Consider the following 22629-nt stretch of genomic DNA (forward strand, 5'->3'; position numbering starts at 1 on the left):
GCGGGGCCTCGGGGTCGCAGCGCGCCCGGCTGTCCCCCGGCCGCCCCGGGGCGCCGTTTTCTTCCCGCGGCCGCACGGCCCTCCCCGGGTTTGGTGTGCTTTTGCATGACGGAAACGTTCTTCTTCTCTTAACAGTGGATCGCAGCTCCAAGAGGAGGCAGGTGAAGCCTCTGGCAGCTTCGCTTCTAGAAGCTCTCGATTATGATAGTTCAGATGACAGTGATTTTAAAGTTGGAGATGCCTCAGGTAAATGTTTGCTTTCTCTTGCCCTTTTCCAGCTTTCTGGAGTTGGGCTTCTATACTTCTCTTTTTTGAAGAATCGGTTTTGATTAAAATGCCGACATAGAGTGAAAAAACTATCTTTTATTATTTTGCCCGTTTCCCTACGATCCAATCACTAGATCCTCGGAGGGCGCCTGTGTTCATTGATCGTTACTCAGATAATTGGCAAGTGGGGAAGGAAGGGGCTTTCTCAAAGTTACGGAAACGTTTTCTCTGTGTGGCAGCTGAAGCGGTATTTGTATTTCACAGGGGAAAAAGTCAAGACATACCCTGAAGTAGAATATTTTAAGAGTACCCTGACCCATCTGTAGTCCTGATGAGCGGTTTTTTTTTTTGGTCACACTCTGCACCTTCAAAGGAGAGTTTGCTTTTTGTCTGTTAGCTCTCTTAATAGTGTGCATGCTTGCTTCTTATATTCAGTGAAATATAACACTTTTTTTTTTTTTTTTTTTTTTTTTTTGCGTTACTGGGGATTGAATTTAGAACCTTGAGCTTGCCAGGCAGGTGCTTATTCTACTGAACTTTCTCCCCCCTTAAAAACACATTTTTAGAGGTTATATATGTCCATTGTATGAAATTGGATAACAAAAATACTTAGTATTTTTAGTACTTTGTACTATTTAACTATATTTCATGTATCTACTAAATATATTGTTTTGAGACTGAAAAACACAAATTACCTTTAAATATTTCATATGGGAATTACTAGTGAACACATGAAAAATAAAAATTATTTGTAATTTCCTCCTTTTCTTGGAAATTTAAATAAGTGCAAAATTAAAGCCTTACACATTTCATCCCTTTTACAACTTCCTTTTGCTTTGCAGTGCAAGGGACAGAACCCACTCCGGGGGTGGAACCCCAGTCCATGTGCTAGGACAGTGCTGTCCCTGTGGCTTGTGCTTCCAGCCCCTTGGCAGGGGTTTTTTTTTTTTTTTCTTTGTACCAGAGTGGAACTCAGGACCTTGCCCTTGCCAGGCTGGCACTGTGCCCCTGCGTTGTGTCCCTGGGCCCGCTGACAGTTTTTAAGTGTCCTTTAGACAGTTTGCTTTGTTAGTCTTCTAACCCTCTGATTCTCCTTTGCTTTTGTTTTATTCCTGCTAGGGATAAGAGATAAAATGAGTGTATTGTGTCAGTGCTCATTACTTTTAATAGCATCAGCGAACAGCTTGCCTTAGGATTTGTTGGGAACTTTTGTTTGCATAGTCTCATTTAACTTTTCTGATAGTTCAATAAAGTAGATAGTTTAAAGAATTTGGGTAAGGTGACTTAGCTGTAATGGATCTAACATAATTGACTCCATAATTTATAGTTTTTATCACAGGATTTTGAGAGTGGGTAGATGTAATCTTAAACTAAGTCTTCTTGGGTGTTGTGGTTACTAATTGAGTTCAGTTCTAGCCATCAAAAGTTGATGTTTATCACAGCTGTTTTAACCTTTGCTTCTCAGTTCTTCGCCTCCTATTTAGTGCTGCTTGGTATTTTCAAAGAAGGGAAAGAAAGAGGAAAGACCAGAGGTAAAATTCAAGTCTTAGTTTTAGTGGAGAAAATATCAAGAGATGATACTCTTGCCTGGACTGTAGTTTTGATTTGTTAGTAAGATTTTAAACAAAAATAGGCCTCAACAGTTACAAATTTTTTCAAACACCGTTATGGGATAAAATCTAAAACTTAATACAGTTTTTTTTTGTGTGTGTGTGTTTAGTACAGGGTCTTACTACGTACATCAGACTAGTAGTGATTCTCCTGTTTTCAGCCTCCCAAGCACTGGGATTACAGGCATGCGCCGTCACGCCCAGTCTCCAAGGCAGTGTCAGTGCACCCCGGGGCCGAGGCCAGGCGGGAACAGCTCACCTGGATCTAAGGCTGGCCACTTCACTCTGCCTAAGCAGGTGCTTTAGTTTGCTGAGGTCTCTGGCTGGCCCTCTAAAACTTATTTTAAGTATTCTAAAATTAATTCTGTGTCTGTAAATTTCGATTTTGTGGATAATTTTTTCCTTTTTTTTGTATTTTTAGGGAGGAGAGTGTTCAGGGTCTCACACTAGATTGGACTCCTAGTGATCTGCCTGTTTACAGCCTCCCAAGAGCTGGGATTACAGGCATGTGCTACCACGCCCAGTCTCACTTGCCTTCTCAGCATGCCCCCAGGTGTGGGCTGGCACGGCAGGCCTCGGGGATCAAACCCCTGGCCCCTGGGACTGCTTGCAGGCACTTTAATCCCCTGAGCTATTTGGCTAGCCCTCATATATTGGAATTGTGATGATACCCAGCAGAAGAAATCTATGTAGAAATGTTAGGTTCAACCATGTGAAATTAGAGTTTTGTAGATAAAAAAACATTGACTTTTGGTACCTCCATGGTTCAGTCTAGGTATAGTGATTTGAAATTCGGGTCTAGTACTGGGGATAGATATAAGACTTGCTTACATTTAGTCATCTACTGTATAAAAATGTGTTGAAAGATGTGTGCATGTATTATTTTGTTAAGCAAGACAGCATAGCAGTGCCATGTCCTGGTCCACCCTGCCTGTGCCACTTAAGTGAAGTGGTGAGATTTAACTCTTGATCCATGGTTAGTTAAATAATATTTTCAGGGAGTAATTTAACTGGAAGTTAAGCTGAGACTTTTCAAGTATTTTGCTTTGATGTTACTTTGTTCTTAACCTGACTTTGAATAAGTGGATCAGCATGTTCCTTGAACATCTGTAGTTTATTTAGCATTTTGCTAGATATTACGGGCAATTCGCAGTGAAATGGTAATCATAATAATTAAGTGAGATGATAGGTGATACAAATAATGACTGATTACTTGTATGGCTGAGATCTTTTAGAGGAGATGGAATTGCTTTAACACTAGGCTCATCTAGAGCAGTATCATTGCACTAGGAGTTAAAGGGTGTACTGCAGGAGGTGGAAAACTTACTAGATAAATAGCAACCTTGGTAGGGAGACTATAATGTTAACGGTGTCAAGTTTGGACATGTCATTTATTTTGGGGGATTATAATTGAGTAAAAGAACAGTAGAAGAAAGCTAGAAAGTTAGGCATGGTAGTGCATACCTGTAGTCCCATTACTTAGGAGACTGAGGCCTGAGGATTGGAAAATCATGCTGAGCCTGGACTACACTGACAGATGCTATCTCAATAGTAAAAAAGAGATGAGCTTAGACATTGAGAGCTTTTATTACTACATGAGAGTTTCTTAGTCTCATCACTGTTGATACATTGTGTTGGGTAATTGTTGGTTGTGCAGACTTGTTCTGTACCTTACAGGATATTTAGCAGCTTCCCTGTTTTCTAGAGGCATTTAGCACCCCCCCCACCTCCCAATCTTGTGGCAGTCATTGTCTTCAGTGGCACTAGACGTTGATGCTTGCACTCTGTGGGGGGAATTGTCCTTCCTGGAGAACTACTGCTTTAGCTATACCCAGAAAATGTAGTATTATCTAGGGCAGAACTAGATTCAGAAAATAAAATGAGTCATGTTCAGATATATTTAAGTACTCAAAGATAGCTCTGAGATAACTGAATAAATAGTAAGTTAATGACCTGTTTATTATGTGTATATGGTACTTAGTAATCCCTGTTGCACTGTATCATTTAATAGATAACTAAGTTTGATTGAATTGATGAATTATATTGTAAAGTTATAAAAAGTTGATCATGATTTTGTGGTTTAGTATTTATCATGAGGAAAGCTTAAGCATTGGTGATGATGGTGGTGATGAATGTTGTTAAATTAATTTTTTTTTTTATCAGTTACACTGTGAAGAGATTCTTGAAGATTTGTGTTTTTGTCCTGTAACTAAAAAATTTTGTACTACCTGTTAATTGAAATAGATATTGCTTGGAGAGATTCTGATTCAATATATGTTTGAGAGAGGTTACCTTTTATGTAACGAAATAGAACTATTTCAATTTAAAATTTTTTTAATGTAACACAATTTACTTTAGATTTGAAGTTGCCTAAGACAGTTGTATATGAAATATCTTACTCATTTTTCCACTGTGTTATTCCTTTTCAGGGTATAGAGATGATTTGAAATATTCTATGATTTTATAGTAAGAATTTTGTTCTTTGCAGCCTATAAGAATACAGAGAACCAAAGACATTGTTTTCACATTATTGCCCAGCTGTGGTTATATTGTTTTTCTCCATTCTTCATATGCATGTTTTAAAAAGAAGTGGTGACTAATTAGATGAGTTATTTTTCAGAACTCAAAGAAAGGTAAAATTTTGTGTATTTCTGATCCTTGTAGTTGGAATATGAATAATGGGGTTTGGCAAGTTATGAGGATTTAGATTTGTGGGAAAATTTCACATTTTTCTAGAAATACTTACATGTGGAACATTTAAATTTATTTTAAAAAATTGTTCTTAAGCCAGCACTTGAAGTCTGTAATTGTCACACTCTGAATGGGTGAGGCAAAAGGCTTGTAAATTCAAGCCCTGACAGGGCAACATAGTGGTTTAGTGAGATAATGTCTCAAAATAAATAAATAAATAAATAAAATAAAATAAAATAAAATAAAAAAGCTGAGCGTGTAACTCAGTGCAGAGGCTCTGGGTTCAATCCTTAGTAATATCCACATGGAAAAAAATTACTATGTAGTGGCTAGGGGCATAGAGGCTAAAGCAGGAGGATCTCAAATTCAGGCTTAGCCTGGCAGCTTACCAGATCTGTTTATAATTTAAAAATTGCTGGAGAGAGGTAGATCTTTGTCTCACATGTAGGAGTACTTGAATTAAGAGAGCTGTCTACTTAGAGCAGTTATAAAATGAGGACAGAGTTAAGGAACCAGTGTACCTCTTCTTTAAAATTAATTGGCTTTGGCAGGCTAGCCAGATAGATCAGCGGATTAATGTATCTGCTTAGGCAGTCACAGGGACCGGATTAGATCCCAGGGGTGTGCCCTGCTGGGCCCATCTCTGGGGCGCATTGAGATGGCAGTTGAGACTGGGTGTGGTGGCACATGCCTGTAATTCCAGCTCCTGGGAGACTGAAAACAGGAGGATCACTGAGTCTGATCTGTGTAGTGAGACCCTGTACTAAATACATGAAAAAAATTAATTGGTTTTGACAATGGAAACCAAAAAAGTCAGAGAAATCCCTAAATTTTTGTAAAGTTTACTGAGCAACATCAAGTTGGCTGATCTCAGTTTTGGTCAGGTACCTGTGCTTTTGCACCAATTAATCTTACTTTTGTATCTATCATGATTTCTAGCAAGTTGATCTCCCTTTTCTTTTATCCCCATTCTCTAGCTGTCTTAATTGTAGCATAGGTTGTGTTTCAGTTTTTTTTTTTTCTTTTTCTTTTTCTTTCTTCTTTTTTTTTGTGTTATTGTGTACAAGAGATCCTTCGGCATTTAAATGTTAAGTCCACTCTGATTATTACTTACTACTTAAAACTATAAAAAAATCTTTTTTTTTAAAAAAATTATAAAAAAATCTTTTTTTTTTTTTTTTTTTTTTACCAGAGGAGAGTTTTCTTAGTCTCTTGGGTTTAATTGTGAGCAATTTGAAAATCAAACATTTTTCTTAATGATTTATAGAGTTCTGCTGTCTGGTCTCTTGCTGTAAATTATCCTGGACTTGCACTCTTTGAAATTCAAGGAAGTCAGAAATCCAAAAATATTTCCTAAGTTCAGCACAAATGTATGAGATGACACATTCTGAGTAGAACTAACAGTTTATTTGTAGTGCTTCTCAAGCACTGTAAACATGTGTACTTTCCACTGCAGAAGTGCTGTGTTCCATCGTAGGGTGGCACCATCGGTGTCACTGGGAGCTAGTGTACAACCCTGAATTTTAAGACGTGTCTGGCACCACAGGTTTCCGGTAGGGAACTGGTAACCTGCGTTACTGCCTGTCGGCCCTGTGAGAAACTGTTTAGGGTGGAGATGTTTTTTCAGAACACTTCAGAGTGAGCAGTGGATACCTACGTTGAGGTTGACGTTGATTTCCTAGGGTCAGTCAACATCTGTTAAATGTTATTTTTTGTCTGATTTATCTTGTAGGATATTTTTATTATCCGGCATTTGTATAAGGTTTCTGAGGTGCTTTACATACCAGATACTACTTACAGACTTTTTTTCAATTTTGATGCCCAGTTAATTATAGAACTTAAGGAAAGTTGAAGTAGTAGGAATTAACATGGCTGAAACAGATTATTTCACTTTCTACCATAACCTTTTTTCTCATTTTCCTGTTTGTCCATTGGTGTGAAATTTGGTTCCTCTTTTTTTCGTCCCTACTCTCATTTATCCTTCCTTCCAAATATTTTAGATTTTTATTTACTTGATTGAGTATAAAGGAAGCCTGGAAGGTTACTGAGTAGTGTTGGATTGAGGACTTGGTGCTATAGGCGGGAGAGGAAAAGACTTGCTAGAAACAGGCCTGTGGAAGCTCTTCAATGTCCACTTTGTCTCTTTAGTAACTACTGTGGCTTTTCTTTTCCAGGCTGTGTTCGTTTCTTTATGAACTTCTTCCATTTTAGAGCCTTTTGTAGTTTCCGCCTATAATTTTTGCAAATGTAGGTGACTCTTATTAATATGAACAGTATCCTACTCAGCAGGAAAATTGATAGCTTCTCTTGTATCTTCCATTTTCTGTGTCATTGCCATTGTCTGTTTTACCTGTGTGCTTGATCTAAAATTGATTATGTGTATTAGAAATGTGGCACAAGTTGATTATAAATACTTCTGCTTATTTTAGTGGGTTAAGATTAAATAAAACAGTTTTTAGGGGACAGATTTATCATATGTATGTGACTCATCACTTGTAAGCTATATGGGTAATAAAAGGAAAATGTAAATGTAGGATAATTTTTTTCTGTATTATATTACTAGCAAGTTAAAATCAAATATTTAATTTTAAAAAAATGCCCATTTTCCTTTAGAAAAAGTTAACTCAAGATACCAGATAAGAAGATAAAGCTATATGATACAAAGCAGTGCTCTTCTTTTAAAAATATATTTCAATTTAGTTATATATATTCATCTTCATTAGTGCTATATTGAATTAAAACCATAATAACAGCTTCATTGATTTATTACTTAGTCAGATTGGGAATGTCTGCCATTCTTTGACCTAAAGTTGTTTATATTGTTTTACAAGTTATTCACAGATTTTGGTGGTTTCATTTGTGTCAGCGTTGTGTGTGTGTGTGTGTATGTATATACATATGTGTGGTTTTTTTTCTCATATTTTTAACAGATTCTGAAGGGAGTGGTAATGGAAGTGAAGATCCTTCAAAGGACAGTGGAGAAGGTTCCTGTAGTGATTCTGAAGAAAATATTTTAGAAGAAGAACTGAATGAAGATATCAAAGTAAAAGAGGAACAACCTAAAAATTCTTCCAAGGAAGAAGTACTGTCATCTGACAAACAGTTAATTAAAGTGGAAAAGAAAGAGGAAGACGAAAATGGAGAAAGACCTAGAAAGAAAAGGGAGAAGGAGAAGGAAAAAGAAAAAGAAAAGGAAAAAGAAAAAGAGAAGGAACGAGAGAAAGAAAAAGCAGTATGTGATAACGGGGCTGCTTCGGCCGCTGCCGGCACGCCAGCCACAGGCCTGCCCACTGTCCACACACCCCCTTCTGCCCCCACGACAGCCGTGACCACCGAGGAACAAGCCAGCGAGCCGAAGAAGTGGAATCTTCGTCGAAACCGACCACTGTTGGACTTCGTGTCCATGGAAGAGCTGAATGACATGGACGACTATGACAGTGAGGATGACAATGACTGGCGGCCCACTGTGGTGAAGAGGAAAGGGAGATCAGCGTCCCAGAAAGAGGGCAGCGATGGGGACAATGAGGAAGATGAGGATGAGGGGAGTGGGAGCGAGGAGGACGAGAATGATGAAGGCCATGACGAAGCCCACAGCAGTCCTGCTAGTGAAGCGGGCTGCAAGAAGAAGAAGAGTAAAGTACTTAGCAGAAACAGTGCTGATGATGAGGAGCTAACCAATGATAGCCTCACACTATCTCAGAGCAAGAGCAATGAGGTAGATCATCCCAATTTTTCTGATCTCTGTCTGTCTGGGGAAAGGGAATTCTTCTCTAAATCACTCTGCTCATTATACTAAGTGGCTCCCTTAGAATCCTGTTTAGCTGTGGGAATGAGTGAGTGCCTTGAACATAACATTTATTCCGCAAACCTTGACTGAGCACTGCTTGTCACCGTTCTCAAGGATACCGCAATCTCCGTCCTCGAGAAATATTTAGAGAAGTGTTTTCATGTCTCTAGATTTGGTAAATCATAGATGTTTTCCAGTACCTTTTTAAATCCTTTCCCAGTTATTCAAAGCCCCGCTGAATGGTGCTGAATTGATTTGGAAAATTTAGGTCACCTTCCATATCCATTTAAAAACATAATTTTTTTTTTTTTTTCTGTTGCCCTGTGGAGCAGGACAATAGACAGCTTAATGAACTGCTAGAGATTCATGTTAAAGCCTTTAACTCCTTGACCAGACTTAGCACGCATCAGCAGTGTAGTCACCAAATCTTTGCTACATATATATATGTATATATATGGAGTAAATATACACTTTGTTTACGTATATTTAGTGACAATTGTCTCTACAAAGAAATGAAAAAGTTTCCATCATAGAACAAACATTTCTAAAATAAACTACAGTAATGGCTCAGTTCTTCTACTTGAAGTTCTACCTCTGAAAGTTAGGCTTTGTCCTTTTGGTCCAGAGATGCCAACATGCAAGACTCTTCAGTCAAACACATTTGTGTCTGTCTCTGTGTTTATGTATGTTTTTCTTCAAAAGATTCAGTTTTCATACATGTAGATGTATCTGTAACATCACATGTAGAGCTATAATAATTGTGTCATTTCTGTTAATGTGTTTATCACCAAAATTTCCTTCTTTACCACTTACTTTTTTTCTATCATTGAAGTATCTTAAACTGATAGATTTCCTTTTTAATGCTTTGTTCTTTCACAATGTTATAAGTATTTCATAGCAGTGATTATTTACTTTAATTAAATTTTACAAAAAATCCTTATGATTTTTTTTTTTTAACCAGTTTATAGTAAGCTGTCAGGAGTCATATGTCAGTGGAGATGAAACAGTAAATATTGATTAACTTCTAGGTTCCCCACTTTGCTATGAAGAATGTTGCCTGCCTCCAGTGCTATCTTATTCTTAAGTAAAGAAATCATTAATAATGTAATGTAGATTTTAAAATGGTATAGCACAAGCTGTTCTGTATTACTAATGTTACCTTAGGGAAGCAGAAGTATGAAAATCCACTTGTTAAGATTTTAATGTAGGCTTGCGTTCAGTTGATTTTGTAGCGCTTAAAATTCTGTATTTACTGAATGTTTACCTTTGAGTAACACCACTTTGCTTTCATTTTATTAGGCTGGTATTCACAGAAGTAGTCTAGCTAGTAATAGAGGCAGTGTGGATTATGTCAGTTTGGAGAAGACCTGATATTGCAAATTGAGAAATTTTCACCATAAAATGTATAAACATTTTCTGTTCATAATGTGCTTTTTAAGAAATTTTACACTAACCTTTATGGTACACTTGAAGGCCACATGCACTACTTCCTCTTTTTTTTTGCCACATTGGTCAGTAAAGAAACCTTCAGTGTGTTTAGGGTAATATTTCCACAGGCATGTCAGGGCACCCTTTTTTATGAAAAGTTAATTTCCTTCAGAATAATGCTTTACCTAAAAGTTTGAGTACCCATCCTCACAACTGTATTATTCACTCTTCAGTGTTCTTTTGATGATTCTAGTTCTATTTAAAACTAGGTAGGAAATTTTAATTAAAAATTAATCAGTTTAGATTACTGCATTTCTGTATTTTCTGTGCATCTTGGTTTTGTAAAGAAATGACTAAAGTGAATCTTTTTGTTGCCTTCTGGCCAGTGTTTGCATCTTGATCTTTTTGTTAGCTTAGGTTTGCTAAATGTTTGTTAGGTTGCTAATAAGTATATAGTTGAATATATTTGAACTAAAAAAAAAAAAGATGAATATATTTGAACTATTCCTCTTTCTTTCTTTTTTTTTTATGGTACCAAGGATTGAACTCTAGGACCTTGCGCTTGCTAGGCAGGTGCTTACTCTAATGAGTCATCTCCCCGGCCCCTGAAAGTAACTGTTCTTTTTTATTTTTATTTTTATTCCTGTTCTTTTAAGCTTTAAATACAAGTTTATAAAAGGGATAGCTGAAATGTAGGTGCGGTGATGCATGCCTACAGTCCCAGCCCTTAGGCTCAGATGGGGGTCACCCTAGAGTGCAAGGCCAGCCTGAGGTACATAGTGAGCTCAAATCCTGCCTGAACTATATAACAAGACCTTGTCTCAGAAAACAAGTGAATAAAAATTAGTTTTGTTACATTGTACGGGTATTATTTTTGTGTGAATTATCTCCATTTTAATTTCTTATATTGCAAATACAGTCCTTACTATTAAAAAACTTTTAATTTTGAGATTATTGTAACTTATAGTCAGTTGTAAAAAAAATTATACAAATAATCTTGTGTATCAGTTTTCCCTGCTGAAATGTACATGTATTATTTGACATTCTTTTTTTTTTTTTTTTTGACATTCTTAAAAATACTTCTTCAAAATCTCAGGAAGAATTATTGGTGCATTAATTTTTTCTCACCTTTTCTGGTTTGTTTGATAAAAGTGTATAGTAATTTTATTCTATCAATCACAAATATAACTTAGGTAAAATTTAGCCAATTTTATGTATTGCTTTCAGTCATCTTTGTGAAATACATGTATCTGGATGGTAAACATACTTTAGAACCTAGGGAAAAACACTGAACAATATTAATATTTCTGGAGTGAAGATTAATTTTTTCTAAGGAGAAAAAAATGAAACAAGTTGTTACTGATCTGTTACTGTAGTACCCCATTTGTTCTTTTATAGTGATGATACTAGATTCTTTTAATTACATAGTTATTTTCCAGGTGATACTCTTAAAATTTTTTTTGATTTTTATGTTTAGGTACAGCAGTATATTTAAAATTTTGTGTTAACTTTAGCTTAACTATTTTCCCTTAAAAGATATTTTCAGAAGTATGTCAACAAAATTTGTACTTTATATTTCTTTCTTTCTTTTTTTTTTTTTTCCATTTATGTATTTGGTACAGGGTCTTACTACCCAGCTCAGACTTGTAGTGGTCCTCCTGTTTTCAGCTTCCCCAGTGCTGGGATTACAGGTGTGCGCCACCGTGGTGGTCTCCGTGGCAGGTTCAGTGTGCCCAAGGTGGGGTGGGCTGGGGTGAGGAACTGCGGCATGCAGGACCGGGGATCAAACCCTGGTCCCCACGCTTGCCAGAGCAGGCACTTAGTTCACAGAGCGATCTCGCCAGCCTGCATTTTACGTTTCTTTGATCATAAGTGAGCTTAAATCTTATGTTTGCTTTATTAAAAATATTTTTTCAAAGGGTAAATTTAAATTTTCCCATTGAAGTATTTTCTGCCAACCGTTTCTTTATTTTTGGCACGAGGAATTGTACTCAGGACCTCACGCTTGCCCAGCAGGCGCTTGTGCCACTGAGCTGTATCCCTGGCTCAGACAACCTTTTAAGGGATTGACTTGTAGGGTCTGCTTTTTCACATTTCTGTCTTCGCAGTACATTTCCAGTAAGAGTTTCATGTCCCCTTCTGGGACTCAGAGACCCTAAAGTTAGTTATGTTTTCTTATCCTCTAGGAGTTCGACGTTGATGCTCTTTTTTTCTGACCTTTGGAAATTGTTTCTCCAATGGCAAACCATCTTTCCAAGGCGGTATAGTTGAATTCTACCAGAGAAATGTCAGCGGAGTCCATAATGGGAGAGGTCTCTTAGTTGTCAAACTATGGTATTTGTTAGCTTGCTTCCTACTTGGAATTGTTTAACCTAGATGTGATATACTAAGCAAGACATGTTCTTGTGGAGTTAGGATATTTACTTTATTAGTGCTCATTGAGGCTTGTCATTTTTCCTTTATGGTTCCAATGAAGACCTCCCAGTGTAACAAGTTGTCAGTACAAATTTCTCTTTGTAGCACCTAGAAGTAATTCAGAGGAAATGAAGAAGGTAATGAGCATTCTTTGAGAGCCTAGCATGGCCAGAGATACCTTGCCACATAGTTTATTCTCACAGTCACCTTATGATGTAGGTGTTATCTTTATCATTCTCATTTTTCCTGTGAGGAGATTGCACTTTTGAAGTTCAGCAACTAGTAAGTGAGGTGAGAATGCAATCCGAGGATATTTTACTTTAAGTCACATGCTGTCACTTTTGAAGCAGGGTTAATGGTGTGAAAATCTTTGAAGATTTTTTTTTTACTGTATGAAGATACAGTAAAATATTTTTTTCAGCTTTACTTGATGGCTTTGCTATTTGTTAGCTTCAGGTTACTTTGGTTTTATAACAAAGGGAAATAAAATACAAAGCTTGCACTAGAATTCTCAAGAAATGGCCTTAACTACTTGTTGACTTTTGTATTTTTTTCTGATGTATTTTACAGATAAACTGTAATTGTAGATGTTACTAACAAAATACATTTCAAAAACATTCTGGTCTTCAGGTGTTTTCAAGTTTTATTTACAAATTGATATATAATATTGGCTCCACATTTTTCCTTTGGATACTGGTAGAGTTTAAGAGACTATAAAAATACAGAAAGTATTAATAGGGAAGAAAGTACATGTGAATGTATAGTATGGGACTAATTTATTTTGCTTTTGAGAATGGTTAAGTGAGGCGGGAGGATTCCCATGAGTTTATGAATGTTTCATAAGTTAAGCTCAAGGCCAGCGTGGATTACATAGTGAGACCCAGACTCAGAACAACATCAACAAAAAACAACTACCACCAAATATATATATACATATATGTAGTTATATATAACTGTATATATAACTATATATGTATATGTATATAACTATACATAATAGGTTTCATCTTTTTGTTTTGAGCTACTACAGATTGAGTTCAGCATCTTTGCCTAAAGCTGTATCTCCAGCAATTTTTCTGTTTTTATTTCTGAAACTAAGTTAAGTTCCCCAATCTGAGATCAAACTTGGTGATCCTCTTGCCTTAGTCTCCCAGAGTGCTGGAATTACATCTTTTTTTTTTTCGGAACCAGGGCTTGAACTCAGGCCCTTGCACTTGCCAGGGAAGTGCTTATTCTACTGAGCCATCTCCCTGGCCCCTACACATCTCTTGTTATATATAATATTAAACTCAATCTATTCAATATGAGAACAATTTTGTTATTAATGTTTAAATCCGTAGTGCAAGAGGATTAAATAAAACCCTCGGATTTTGTCTTTTTATATTTATATGTTCTCCTTTATATTGAAACTAGCTATATACCTTTCTAGCTAGATACTTTTTTTTTTTTAAGACAGGGTCTCACTGTGTAGCTAGGTATCTTTACTACCAGTTTTCACTAGCTATTTCTTGACATAAACCTAGTAGAATACTGTAGTTTTTCTAGCAACTGGAAGACTCAGGACCTTATGTAGATGATTTTTTTTTTTTGTACCTGTATATACAGATAGATCTATTCAGGGTGTCATTGTCCAGTAATTTGGTAACCCTGGAATTTGTGAATTCCTTAGTATACAGAGAATATAGTTTGTAACAAAGTCACATGTACACTGACATATGTTATCTTGAACTTCTCTCTTCCTGTTTCATGTATGTATGTCTTGTCTTTCTGAGGAAGCCTGAAGTCATTCCAAGTATGGATGCACTTCCACCTTTGCAGTCTATCTGTAGAATTAATAATTAGTTGTAGGCTCATTTTTTCTTTTAAAGAAAGAATGACAAAGGAGACAAAGACTTGTTTGCATGCCTTTTTTATTTCATAAAGAAGAGAAAATGTGGAGCTTGCAGAGAAGTAAACTAAGAGGGCGATTCGAGGGTCTTTGATGAGGTGGTATGGATCTCACCTGTAGCACAGATTGCAGTTATGAGAAGAATGGAAAATGACAGAATTAGAAATGTAAGAATATGTTCATTCATAATGAGAATTGTACTTTTTAACTTTGATGTCCTTTTCTCATGTTTTTCAATATTAGGACTCGCTGATTCTTGAGAAGAGTCAAAACTGGAGTTCCCAAAAAATGGACCATATTCTGATTTGCTGTGTGTGTCTTGGAGATAACAGTGAGGATGCTGATGAAATCATTCAGTGTGACAATTGTGGCATTACAGTTCACGAAGGTAATTTTGCTTTGATTCTTTTGGAAGTGGCTGATTGACACTAAATGTACATAAAGAAAACCATTTTTTTTATGTTTATACTATTCTTGGTTTTTTTTTTCTCTAATATTTCCAGATACTTCAATGGACTAATACAGTATCCTTAAGTATAATGTATTTTTCAGGTTAATGAGGAAAACATTGTGGAAAGCAATATTTCACTAAATACCAGCGCTATGATATTTATCCTTCATGATATTTTTAATTTAAAAAAAAATTAAAAGTAGCTACATTGTATAGAATGTCAAGAATATTAGAGTTCAGTAAGCAGTATTAGTAAAAAAGCTTGCATCCTAGGTCTGTCACTGTTACACATTTTAAAAGTTTGAATTTGAAAGTGGAATTTATAGAGCTCATGTCTTTTTGTTTTGTTTTGGTTTTTTTTGAGATTGTTATAAAATCTGAAATAGCCAATCTTGTGAAAATTATATGTTGAAAATATTCTTGTCCTGTTTAGCATGGTGGCACATATCTATAATCCCAGCACTTGGCATGCTGAAGCAGGGAAATTTTTGAGTTTGAGGTCAGCCTGGGCTACAGAGTGAGTTCAAGGACAGCCTGAATTGCATAGTGAAAACATGTCTCAAAAAGCCAGAAAAGGGGTAGGGAAGAAAATATTTTTGAAATGTTTTAATGTTGAATTTTTACTTAAAATTTTTATTAGACATAATTTCTGAATTATGGAAAAATTATAAGAATAATACAAACATTTTCCATATATTTGTTACAAGGGCTTTTCATATAGTAACATTTTACTATATTTGTTTTATCTTTTCTTTCATGTAATCATTTTTTAACTTTAATGTAAACTGAAGACATAGGCTTCTCCCTCTTAATACCACTTATATGTTTTACTTAAGAACAAGGTCATTCTCTTACATAAACATTATCAGCCAAGAAATCACTATTGATAGAAGACCATTATATAATCTGTAGACAGTATTTTTCATTTCTAACAAAATAAAATCCACTTATACTTTGTTTTAATTGTGGCTATTTGATTACTTAAATCTGGAACAGTACCGGGATTTTGTGTTTCATGCCATCCGTACTTGAAGAATATAAGACAGTTTGCTTTCTTGCTTTCTCCCTCCTATCCCCTACTCCTCTGTCCATCCCTCTCTTTTTCTCCTTCCCTCCATTCCCTTCCCTCCCTCCCTCCCTCCCTCCCTTCCTTTCTTTGAATTTCCCTAATAGCAAGTTTTTAAATGTGTTTTCCTATAAGTAGAAAGAGGTTATATGCTTTTGGCAGGCAAGTCATTAAAGATATGGTGTGTTCTCACTGCGTCATACTAGGAAGCATTATTTGTGAAATGACCAGTGATGTTATTTTTATACTTGTTTAGAGAGTATCTTCCTGGTTTCTCTGTGTTAAGATTTTGTTAACTAGGTAATTTTTCCTGTTAAGACCATGATTGTCACAAAGCAGTCTCTGACCTTGCCACCTTTCTGGTATTTACAGCCTCCTCTCAAATAGTGGAGGCCCAAATGATGAGGTGTTAGCAAACCATCCACTGGCAGGTGTGCAGTTTGGCCAGTGACTGTCAGGCTAGAATTATGGAACAAAATAAAGCAGACCAAGGAATAAAGGAAATGCTATGGATGGGAGTATTTGTGTGAAGTGACAGAAGTTTGTATTTATAAAAGACATGAAAGGAAAGTCCTTTGAGAGAAGGTGAGAGTTGAGTAGTGACCTAAAGGAAGTGAAGGAGAAAGTCAGATGAAAATTTGCAGAAAGCATGCTCCATTTCAGAGGGCATGAGAAGTACTTGGCCATGAGAAGAACCATGAGTGATGATCTGAAATGTGAAAAAATGTTTCAAAAAGGGAAAGTACATAATGACATCTAGTAATGTTTTTAGAGTAGGGTGAAGAAATATATCTTTGAGAAATTAATTCAGTGGCAGCTTTTTATGTAAGCCAGCAGGCAAACTATCCTGGAAGTTGTGGGAAAGCAGATTCACTGACAGAAATGTCTGTGTCACATGGCTTAACGAGTGGATATAAAATAGAGAGAGAAGCAAGGTCAGAAGAAAAGGAAATAAGTTACCATAGTTAGAGTAAGGTACAAATAAGGGTAAGTTACAGAAGTGTACACTTATTATTTACACTAGTCCCTTAAACCAACCTGTCAAGCATGGTATGTTGGAGGTGAATTCCTAAAGTGCAAATACCAGGAGACATTGATCCCTGAAGGCTAATCTGGAAGCCTCCTTCCACATAAGCAGAGTCTGTATTGTGCGCTGTGCCTGCGAAAGTGACCGAGTGGAAAGGGAGGGTTGACAGTGCTGTAGGAAGGCAGGGGCAGCAGCTGTTGGAGCAAGGGCCTTGTGTCCAGGGTTAGAGGGGTGAGGTCCAGCTCCAGTGGGAAGGTTAGGTAAGAGTAAACATGGTAACTATAGGGAAAGATACAGATGTGATGTAAATGTAGGCTGCTCTCAGGTGTGATGGTTGGAGAACGTGGAAGTTTTATGTATGTATTTTTCTATAGGTCTTCTGTTGATCTTTTTGTTTTGGTGGTGCTGGGGATCAAATCCAGGGCTCTGTGCATGTGAAGCAAGAGCTCTCCACTGAGCCACATCCACAACCCCAGAGGGCATTTAATATTATTACTGTTTTTTTGTGGTTTGAGACAGCGTCTTTCCTTGCCGTGACCTTGCTCTCACTTTGTGCTCAGGCTGGTCCCAGACTCACAGCGATCCTCCTGCTTTAGCCGTTAGTATAGGGGACATATGGATGAGTTGTGGACTTGTGGGAGGCACAATGGCGAGAATCTTGAAAAGCACTTTTGGGGAGAGTGGATAGACTAAGGAAATGCGAGTATGTATACAGGCATAGCCGCACACGTATACGTGCCTGTGTACATATTTATCCACACAGATCTGTAGGTCAGAAAGCAGAAAGGGGTCACTTGATATTCGTGGTAGTGTGCAGCAGATTAAGAACCGTAAGTGTGGTTTTGTATGATTGTGCCGTGATTTGGATGTGGTCTTGTCCTGAAAGCTTGGTCCCTGCTGTGTCGATGTTGTGGAGGATCTTTTTTTTAATTTATTTTTTTATTTTTTTATTAATTTTATTATCTTTAAGAGGTGGGGCCCAGTGGAAGGTAATTAGGTCAGGGAGGCTCTACCCTTGTGATGGGATCAGCATGGGGCTGGATTAGTTTCTGAGAGAATGCTTTGGTAGAAGGCTATTCTCAGTTCAATCTCTTGCACTTGTACCCTTTGTGCATGACTTCTATTCCCCCCATTATGTTGGAAAATGGCAAGTTTGTGGCAGAGTTTTTCATGTAGTAGAGCCCTGTAATAATTTCATTGAAAATTTTGGTATCAGTATTCCCTAAGTTTCCAGAAAACACACTTCCAGATGGAGATAGCAGAGAATGTATTCCTTCTTTAGTAAATCACTATAAATACCTGAATAATGTTTGTATAGTGTTTACTATAAAAATAGTAACTTATTTTGTAGAAGCCATTGTCTTTAAATTTAATATATACTATCTTCTAATTGAACACGAAGATTGGAAATGTGTACTTCTCACTTCCAAGTAGGGTTAGTATTTATATAATTTTTATTTGGCTTTTACTATGGGGAGGTATAGGGTACTAAAAAAATAATTTATATTGATTGTTCTTTAATTGGTGGGCCCACTTATTTTGATTTTAATTTTTTTGGTATATACACTTCATATTCTGTGTAAAAAAAGGTACTTTTGATTTTGATTTTATATATGTATATATATTTAGAGATGTGAACATATATTTTTGAAAAGCTCATTTGTTTTCACAGCTTATAGATTACCAAATGTTTCATTTTTTGTGTCCTGACATTACCTATCTATCTATCTATCTATCTATCTATCTATCTATCTATATCTCCAAACAACTATATGAAGTGCATAAATTCACGTATTTTGCTTTTACGTTAGAGTCAATATTATGATTTATATAGTTTTTGCCATCACCATTTTACTTTTCATGCTTGTTATTGATGTTTGCAATTTTGTATTAATTTCATTACTATTTGTACCAAAAAATAAACTGTACTACTTTCAAGAGAGAGAGAGGGAGGGAGGGAGCGAAGGAGAGAGAGAGAGAGAGGGAGAGAGAGAGAGAGATCTGCATACTCATGTTTATTGTGGCTCTATGCACAGTAGCTAAGTAAGGGATAAGCCTAAGCAGCCATCACCAGATAAACAGATGCATACCCTCCCACACAAATGGCGTATGCTCAGTCCTAAAAGAATAAAACTATTATTGATACCATGTTATATGAAATAAGCTATTGTTATAGCTTCAGAGAAGTATTGCATGTTGTGTGTGACACACTGCCAAGGGACTTGATCAGTCTATCGTACATGTTGGTTTTCTCATCTGAAGTCTGAAGGAATATTTTTACATGTTGATTCCAGGCTTTATTTTGATAGAATTTAGCTATTTTTTCATTTCTTGAATTTGATGAGCAATTTTTGTGTTCTTCAATTTGGTAGTTTTCCCAGGTTCCTCCTACATGTAGCACTCACATTCATAAATGTCTCCCACATCACATCTTTGTAGAACTTCTTTTGAGATGCATTTAGCGCAGCCCACTCCTCCATGGTGAAGTGCATAAGTGTATCCTCCAGGGTCACTGCCTCCATCGCGTGGGTTGCTGGTCTCCTAGGAGGGAGGAGCCTTCCAGTACAGCCGGCAGGCGGTAGAAACTTCAAAATGGTGGTGCTGTCATTGGGGAGGGGCTGTTAGCAACACACTCCATGTGTGCACTGTGGTGCCCTCACACAGTCCAGCTAGCTCTTTTGTATGATGATTTTACTTGTTCTGTATGTCTACCCAGACATTGGATAGCTAGATTGCTCATATGGTAGTTCTGTTTTTAGTTTTTTGTGTCTTCATTCTGTTTTCAATAGTGGCTGTAGTAATTTATTTTCCTACCAAGAGCATAAGGTTTTTTTTATTCCATATCTTGACCGATATCTTTTTTTCTGCACATAATCTGCTTCCCCCACCTTTTCATTTTATGGGAAAAAAACCCACAAAATTTTATAACAGAATAATAAGAGAATAACAATAAGTAATACACTGTATATCAATATCCTCTAAATAAACCAAAAAGATTCTTACAAAAAAGTAACATAATCAAAACTTTCTTTTCAGTGCTCTAACATAAGCTAGTAGTATAAGTGAAACAAATTAGCACATGTATTAAAATATTTCTGAAACAATGGAATATATAAGTTCAGGAAGAATTTGAGTTTTCTTCTACTTTATCTTTTGTAGTTTGCCCTTTACTGTATATTCAGACATACTGTTATACTTAAACATATTATTTTGTTGACTTTTTCTACTTGTTTTACATGTTCATTTTTTTCAATTATCTTTTTGGTTAGATGGTTAATTGTATTACAGTTTTGTTCTTTTCTATTTTTCTTCTAGTGGAATTTACACTTTTATTTGGTAGTTTATTTGTCTTCTTCTTTTGTACGTTGATTCCCTTAAACATCTTTTGTAAACGTAGCCTAGTGGTCATAAATTCCTTTAGCTTTTGCTTATTTTATAAGGTTTTTATTTCTCCTTTGATTCTAAAAGGTAGACTTGCTGTGTGTAATGATCTCAGGAAGAAGTTGTTTTCATTTAGAACTTGATATATGTTATTTTGTCTTCTAGTCTATGGGATTTCTTTTGATTTTTAATAGAGCATGTTAGTAATATGGAATAATGAAGTACATTTTGAGAAACTGGGAAGTATATTTAATATTTTGTAAATTTTCAAAAATTTAAAACTCTCACTGTCTTCATCTTCCTTTTCTGTAAAATTTTTCTAGGTTTTTATAATCTCTCCCTTTTAATTTATAGGTTTCTCATATAAGAGAAGCCATATGCTACAATATTTAGCTTCCTGGGTTTGTCGTACTTTAAAGTTATGGTCTAGTTTTATCCATTTCATTGAAAATGGTTTCATTGTTTTTCATGACCAAATATTCCATTGTATTACATCATCTTTATCCATGCTTTGGTTGATGGGCATCTAGGCTATTTCAACTGGTTTGCTACATTGTGAGTTGTTATGTTATAAAAATAGATATGCATGTATCCCTGATTATTTAATTCTTTCAGGAGTATATGTCCTGGAGCGGTATAGCTGGATCAAATGTTACTTTTATTTTCATTTTATTGAGAAATTTCCATACTAGTTTTCATAGTGATTGTGCTAGATTATATTTTCACCAACAATGTAGTGGTCATTATTTTTTTCCTCTGCTATTGATTTCTAGTTTCATTTGTTATCTGATAGGATATATGATATTTTAATTTTTTTATTTATCAGGCTTTATGGCCTACAATCTCTTTTGCAAGAAATTTTGTGGGATATTGGAAAGAATGTATATTCTGCTTTTTTGAATGACCCACTGTGTATATAACTTATAATGTATTTTAACTTGTGTTTATGTATTTATTTATTTTTTAAATTTTTTTTTTTGGAACTGGGGATTGAACTCAGGTCCCCGTGCTTGCCAGGGAAGCACTTATTCTACTGAGCCATCTCCCCGGTCCCTCCTGTTTATTTTTTTGACTTGTTGATCTTTTTTATATTTGTGAAGAGTATTAATGGCCATCACTGTGATTGTTTTATTGTCTGTTCTTTTGTTATGTAGTATTCGTTTTTTGAAATTGAGTTCGCTGATATTTTTGCATATATATTTTGTGCATGTCCACACACACACACACACACACACACACACACACACACCCCGCAATTGTTTTTTGGTGGACAGGGTTTTGCTATGCCTTTCAGGCTGGCCTTGAACTCACTTTGTAGTCCCGATTGGCTTCCAGTTTACAGTAATCCTCTTATGTGCTTCGATTACGTTAAGCATGCTGTGCGACACCTGGCTCAATTGTCATTTCTTGATGAATTGTTTACCAATATTAGTGATTTTCTTATTCTCTTCTGATAAATTATGATTGGAAGTCAACTTAGTCAGGAGGAAGTACAACTTGATTCCTTTCATGTTCCAGTTGCTTGGAGTGTTATTTTCCGTTATTTCACTTAGAATCTGTGTATGTTTTTTTAGAATGAGATTTGTCTATTGTAGGCAATGTGCATATGGATGTTGACTTTTTTATCTAAGCTGCCAGTCTTTGTCTTTTAATTAGAGAGTTAAGACCATTACCATTACTTATTAAAAGTATATAGTAATTTCTAGTCAGTTTTCTAGTGTTTGATTCATTTTCATTTCTTTTTCACTTAATCTTTCTGTGAGATGCATTCTTTCCTTTAACCTCCGTGGTGATTGTTGTCTTCATTATCTCTGCTTAGAATTTGTAAATATTTTTTGCAGTGTTGGCTTGGTGGTCAGAAATTTCTTTAATCTAGTCTTTATTTTTCCTTCGATTTTTGAAGGATGCACATGCAGTATATAGTAATTTGGCTTGGCAATTATTTTTCTTCAGGGTTAGAAAAAATTCATTCCAGTTCATTTTTTTTTTTCGGAACCGGGGATTGAACTCAAGCCCTTGCGCTTGCCAGGAAGCGCTTGTTCTACTAAGCCATCTCCTTGGCCCCATGAAAAAATTTATTCCAGGCACTCCTGACCATTAAAGTTTTTGTTGAGAGATATGCAGTAATGTTATTCTGGTAGGTTTGCCCTTGTAAGTGGTTTAGCTTTTTTTTTTTTTTTTCCCTAACAGCATTTACTATTCTTTTTTTTTTTTTTTAATTTCTGCCATTTGATTTTGGTGTATTTTGGAGAAGTTCTGTTTTGAGTGTGCCTATTTAGGGTTTTAAATCTTGGCATCCTTTACTTTAGGTTTAGGAAATTTTCTGTAGTAATTTTAATGGATAGATTTCTTATGTGATTATTCTTGGCAGTCTTCTCAAGGCAGATTATGCTTAAATTTGTTATTTTAGAGTGGTCTAGGGCCTTTTGATTGTCTTTTTATTGCTCTGTTTTTTTTTTTTTTTTTTTTTTTGAGTCAGGGTCTTGCTGTGCGGCACTTGCTTGCCTCGAAATCACTTTTTGTCCCTGGCTGGTCCCGACTTGCAGTGATCCTCCTGCCTCAGCCTCCCAAGTGCGGGGGTTACAGACATGAGCCACCACACGTGGCTTCCTTGTTCT

At 36.1% G+C, this 22629-nt stretch overlaps 1 protein-coding gene across 1 annotated transcript in view; it reads left to right on the top strand.

Annotated features, from left to right (window-relative positions):
• The window catches only part of LOC101590255 (PHD finger protein 14), a 181566-nt gene that overhangs the window by 2528 nt on the left and 156409 nt on the right, over positions 1 to 22629 (top strand). The window contains exons 3-5 of the mRNA XM_023701404.1: positions 136 to 246; positions 7499 to 8283; positions 14330 to 14500. Of these exons, the coding sequence (XP_023557172.1) occupies positions 136 to 246; positions 7499 to 8283; positions 14330 to 14500 (1067 nt within the window). The remainder of the gene's footprint in view (positions 1 to 135; positions 247 to 7498; positions 8284 to 14329; positions 14501 to 22629) is intronic.

The sequence above is a fragment of the Octodon degus genome, unplaced genomic scaffold, assembly GCF_000260255.1.
Source record: "Octodon degus isolate 3935 unplaced genomic scaffold, OctDeg1.0 scaffold00135, whole genome shotgun sequence".
Lineage (NCBI taxonomy): Eukaryota > Metazoa > Chordata > Mammalia > Rodentia > Octodontidae > Octodon > Octodon degus.